The sequence below is a fragment of the Vombatus ursinus genome, unplaced genomic scaffold (assembly GCF_900497805.2).
Source record: "Vombatus ursinus unplaced genomic scaffold, bare-nosed wombat genome assembly UNPS02014825.1, whole genome shotgun sequence".
NCBI classification, from domain to species: domain Eukaryota; kingdom Metazoa; phylum Chordata; class Mammalia; order Diprotodontia; family Vombatidae; genus Vombatus; species Vombatus ursinus.
This window is the reverse complement of record NW_020954603.1, coordinates 1,179,789-1,185,519: the sequence shown is the minus strand read 5'-3', so window position 1 is coordinate 1,185,519 and position 5,731 is coordinate 1,179,789. Positions and strand designations below refer to the sequence as shown.

Genomic DNA, 5,731 nt, shown 5'->3' with positions numbered 1-5,731 from the left:
ACTAATAGTCCTTTCCCCAGTTCAACCTCTCCTCCCCCTGCCCTCTTCCACACCCACATCCCGCTCACACAGCCAGCCTTTACCCTCCTCCCTCTCCACCTTAATGAAGTTGGAAGTTCGGTCTTGGTGAAAAGGGGCAAAAGGTTATTTCGCTCCTGCAGATGGGAGACCAGGCTGGCTCTTGGCTGCATAACCAGGGGAGCTGGCAAAGGGGAAGAAGGAGACAGGCCAAGGGAGGGAAGGCAGCGGGGGGTTGGGGGGGGTAGCGAGTCTTGCCTGCACTCGGGCCTCTGGCAGATTGGTGCACATCGCCAGCCGCTCCCGCATCACCACGTCCGGGTAGTGCGTCTTCTGAAAGGTCTTCTCCAGGGCCTCGAGCTGCTGGGCGGTGAAGGCAGTGCGACTGCGGCGCTGCTTTCGGTGCTGAGAGCCATAGCGGGCCTCCAAGATGATGTCTTGAAATGTACAGCCGTTGGAGGGCAAGGAGAGGGGGCCCATTTAATTATGGGAATTAGGGAGGTGCACACACAAGACTGCCTGCCTTCTAGTACTAAGACTCAGCCCTCCACAAACAAAATCGCAGAGTCTTGAAACTGGAAGGGATGCCAGACACGGTCCAGGCTAACCCAATCCAGTATAGGAACCCCCTCCGTAGCCTCCTTGACCGAATGGCCTTCTAGATTCTAATGGTAGGGATGGTAGTGATGGGGGAGCTCACTACCACCCGAAAGAACCCCTTAGTTCTTGGCTAATATACTATTTGTATATCATTAAGGAAATCGTCTGTTTTCAATCTCCTCTGTCAAATAAGGGGGTTTAAATCAATGACCTCTAACTGCCCTCTTAGTTTAAATCCTATGAAAGTATGATCTCCAATGACAGAGAGTGTGGGCCCTGTTAGGCCACCCTTTCTGCTTATTGGAACAGTCTTCTTGTCTTGGAGAAGAAGAATCATGAGGGTGGTAGTGGTGATCGTGATCATGGTTATTTAATGCTCTAAGGTTTACCAAGTGCTTTACAAACATTATCTCTTTTTACCCTCACAACAACCCTGGGAGATAAATACTATTGTTGTCCCCATTTTACAGAAAAGGAAACTGAGGCAGGCAGAAGTTAAGTGATTTGTCCCCAATAAACCTCTTCTCTGGACTCAAGTTCCTCCAACTTTTCCTCATGTGGGCCTCACCTCCTGTCTTCTTACTGTTATGTTTACCCTCTTATGGATGCATGATAGCTCATCAATGTCCTTCAGCTAAAATATTTTTTTTTTGTTATTCTCAGAATGTTTTCTAGGAGGCATATGACCAGGCAGAAGAGAGGTCACTGCTGTCCTTAGCCTTAGCAAATTACCTCTGGATCTGATCTTACTGCTCAAATTCCAAGCAGTATTTGCAGTTCTGGTGAGACATTCTGAGAACGTTACTGTCCAGAAGAGAGTGTAGCCTCTGGCTGAAGGGCATAGGGAGCCAAGAAAGGTCATGCCAATAACTCCATAAATGGTCACCCAAAAAACTTCCCAGAGAAGTAACTTCTTTACTCTGAGTCTTAACACAGCCTGAGTGCTAACTGTCCAAAGACTGACCCCTGACCCTAGTTATATACTGAGACCTGACCCTAGTTATATATTAATCCCTGACCCTGGTCTTAGACTTAGCCCTAAACCTGATTTCAGATTCAGCCCTGACTTGGGCAAGGTATCTCATAAAATTGTATTTGGTCATAAGGGGGAGCAAGGTGAGAGAGTGCATGGCTCCATGCAAGTATCCTTAACTGTGGGAGTAACTCTGCTCCCCGAAGAGCAGAGACAGTTGCCAGAGTTACTGCCTCCTGAACTGAGATGCTCTGATCCCTACAAGAGGGACAAGTGGTTCATGGAGCAGGAAAAGTTAAGGTAGATGTGTAAGGATGAGGGCACTGGAGAGCCAGACAGGGGCTCAGCTGGAGTCCCAGGTCTCTTTGCACTTATCCCAGATATCGTGGCTTCTGTTTTCATCCTTTCTCGAAGGACTACTTCATATAAAGGGCCAGAAAAGATTGGATATTCCAAGATCTTGAGATTTTCACCTTGAGACTTCCCTCCCTCTGTTTATGGCCCCATCATTGATCCCATCTCCCAGGTTCCTAATCTTGGGGTGACCTGTGACTCTTCCCTCTCTCTCACTTGCCACATCCAATCAGTGACCAAGTTCTGTGGATTCCATTTCTGCCATTTCTCTTCTCTCTGTCCCCCACCATTCCCACAGCCACTTCCTTAGTGCAGACCCTCAATGTTACCCACCTGGCCTGTTGTGATAGGCTCCTACCAGTTCCCCCCCCAACTCTACTCCTTCCTCCAATCCATACTTCGGTTTGTTACCAGACCCATCTTCCTTAGGCACAGGGCTGGTCAGGGCACTGCTTCCCTCAAAGCCCTATAGGAGACCCTATTGCCTCCCATCCAGTTAAAACTCATTTGCCTGACATTCAAGGCCTAGCATCACCTCAACTTTTCAGCTGCATCTTAGATTAGTCACTTCCATGAAAGCTTGGCTCCAATCAAACTGAATTCCCCTCTGTGCGCTGAGCAGACCCTGTGCCATCCTATTTCAGAACCTTTGTTCACCAAAGTTCTCTCTGCCAGGAATGTCTTCCCTCCCCTTTGATCTATCTGCGTGGGATGGGGAACCTGCAGCCTCAAGGCCACATGTGGCCCTCTAGGTCCTTAAGTGTGGCCTTTCAACTGAATCCAAACTCCACAGAACAAATCCTCTTAATAAAAGAATTTGTTCTGTAAAACTTGGACTCAGGACCTAGGACCTAGAAGGCCACATATGGGCCTCTAGGTCCTCAAGTGTGGCCCTTTGACTGAATCCAAACTTCACAGAACAAGTCCTCTTAATAAAAAGATTTGTTCTGTAAAACTTGGACTCAGTCAAAAGGCCAAACCCAAGGACCTAGAAGGCCACACCCAAGGACCTAGAAGGCCACACCCAAGGACCTAGAAGGCCACATGTAGCCTTGAGGCCACAGGTTCCCCACCCCTGATGTAGGCAGTTAGTGGCACAGTGGATAGAGCACTGAGCCTATCCTGCCTCAGATACTTCCTAAATATGTGACCCTGAGCAAGTCTGTCTGCCTCAGTTTCCTCAATTGCAAAATGGGACTAATAATAACACTCACTTCCCAGGCTTTTTCTGAGGATCAAATGACACATTATTTGTAAAGTATTTAGCAAAGTGCCTGCCACATTGTGGGCACTTAATGAATGCTTTCCCCCTCCTCCTTCGCCTGGTGAATCTATGCCCATACTTTAAAGCTTACCTTCAAATTACTGCCTCCAAAGGTCAAAAAGAGACATAGACAATCTGGGCAGTGTTGGGGGTACCATATTAAATTCAAAATATATATTTTGAAAAACACAAAGCTGTACCTAAGGGCCATTTCCTGTTTCCTGTGTAGTAGTCATTTTGCACTTTTCTTTGTAGGGTGCATGAACTTGCTTACCAAGTTCATAATAATCAAAAAGATTTTTTAAAATCACCCCCTCTGAGGCAGCTAGGTAGTGCAGTGGATAGAACACTGGCCCTGGAGTCAGCAGGATCTGAGTTCAAATCTGACCTTCAACACTTACTAGCTGAGTGACCCTGGGCAAGTCACTTAACTCCCATTGCCTCCCCATGAGCCATGTTATCCAATAGTAGGACACCCCTTCCAGGAGCCTTCCTTGATTTCTCCATTTGTAATGATTTTTCTCTCTATGAAGCTCAGAGGGCTGCCTTAATCCCCCCTAGGCAATGTTTTGGAGAGCCCTGAGCTTCATCCCCTTCTCAGACTGTGAGCTCCGTGAGACCAGGGACTGGGTCAGTTCTGCTCTGTGGGTCTCCTTAAGCTTTGCATGAAGTGGGGTACTTAATTCATGTTTGTTAAACTTGAAGTCATGGGACATGGTCAGGGAGCAGCCCTTGCCAATTCAGCAGGATTAAGTTCCCACTGTATGCCAGGCACTGGGGCCATAAAGACAAAAGTGAGACAGTTATTACCTTTGAGTAATTACTTACTGTCTTCAGGAAGGGTACAAGGATATGAAGTATAACTGGGAAAGCTGATAAATAATCATTTAAGGACAGGGAGAACTCATGAAGGAGCTGTAGTAGAGGAGGTGACTCACGAACTCAGCCTTGGAGAAGCTCTGAAGAGGTCGAATGAGGAGGGAGGGCATTCCAGGTATGGAGGTCAAAGGCATGGGGACAGGAGACGTGCTAGCAAGTTCAGCCATTATTAGCAGGAAGGTCACTTCAGAGTCCATGAAGTGACATACAATGAGCCAGGGATGGCAGGCCCCTTAGACTTCTCTGTTAACTGAGCAGGTGCACTCCATTTTTTGGGAGCTCTGCTCTTAGAGATTATCTGGGTGTCATGCAATGAAAGGAAACACCCCAGAGGAGTCTCATACCCAGCAGCAGGGTGCCATTCAACCCAATAAACATTGAGTGAGTACCTTCTAGGTTCAGAACCCTGGGCCCTGTACTAGGAGGGAGCTAGCTCAGCAAAATTCAGGTCCATGATCTCATTGTGTTCCCAGTTTAGGAGGGGGAGCTCAATTTAGGTAACTTGAATTGATAATATTACATGATAAATGTACCAGAGAGATAGAGTGTTCTGGAAGCTCCTTGGAGGAATTCCTTCCTAGCAGGAATGCAGGGAAGACCTCCTGGAAGAAGGGACATTTGTGATGGGCTAAGGATCCTAGGATCCCAGATAGAGAGCTGGGACTCATGTCATCCAACCCCTTCCTTTTACAAAAGGGGAAACTAAGGCTTATAGAGGTGAAGGAGCTTGTCTAAGGTCACCCAGCTAGGAAGTGTCTGAGGCACAAGTCCAGACTACAAGTTCAACACTACCTACCTAGGCCATGATGTAAAGCATGAAAAGGAATTCCACAGGTGGAGAGTGAGAGCCAAGACCTGTGGGAAGCATGTGATCCCTTCCTCCCCATGCTCTCCCTCCCCCACCACACCCAAGTTGATCTTACCAGCCAGCCTCTCTGCCAGGGTGAGGGCATGCACAGAGGGCCGGTAGTCAGGCCCATGCTGGGCCTGTTGGGCTGCCTGCTGATGGAGGTTGTACATGGCGCTGAGGGAGTTCATGGCATGCAATGAGTAGCCATTGACGCCGTAGTGCTGCATTCCGGCAACTACCTGGAGGGAGAGGGAAGCAGAAGGGGGATCTGTGAGCAGACTCCCAGAGGCCCTCCTGCCTGCTTGTCTCTCTCCCCCTCTTCCCCTCTCACCTCCTTCCTTCCCCAGTCAGCGACTAAGCGCCTAGTGGCTGCAAAGCCCCTTGGATAAGACACAGCCCCTGCCTGGGAAGGGCCAGAAGGAATACACAACCTGGCAGGAAAAAGGCAGGGGAGCAGTGAGACCCAGGGCAGCTCATTCCCTGAACATGGCCAGCTGCTACGCTCTCCCACCAAAGAGAAAGCGGACTAGCCTCAATTCCAGGAGGAAAAGGTGGGAGGCGAGGACAAGGAGGTCCTGGGGCTTATTTTTCCTTGGTCAACCCCAAAGGTACCGTCTAGGGCAACTCAAGCACTGTAATGACACCAGTGGTCTGAACTTTCCGAATCTTTCTCATAATCTTACTCTATCTTCACAGAAGCCCCATGTCAAGATAGATGTTATTCTTCCCATTCTAAGGAGGGGCAAACTAGGTCTGGAAAACTGTTCTGCTCCAAGTCTCACGAAAAGGCAAT

General features: G+C 48.6%; 1 protein-coding gene across 2 annotated transcripts in view; it reads right to left on the bottom strand.

Moving 5' to 3' along the window:
- The window catches only part of DMBX1 (diencephalon/mesencephalon homeobox 1), a 7,412-nt gene extending 2,238 nt beyond the window's left edge, over positions 1–5,174 (bottom strand). The window contains exons 1-2 of one of the 2 annotated variants that reach the window (XM_027837916.1): positions 5,012–5,174; positions 277–455 (exon numbers count right to left, since the gene is read on the bottom strand). In XM_027837916.1, coding sequence (XP_027693717.1) covers positions 277–455; positions 5,012–5,165 — 333 coding nt within the window. In that variant the 5' untranslated portion in view covers positions 5,166–5,174. Of the gene's footprint in view, positions 1–276; positions 473–5,011 lie in introns of both variants that reach the window. The other variant, XM_027837915.1, reaches the window with a different exon arrangement.
- Positions 5,175–5,731: the final 557 nt, after the last annotated feature.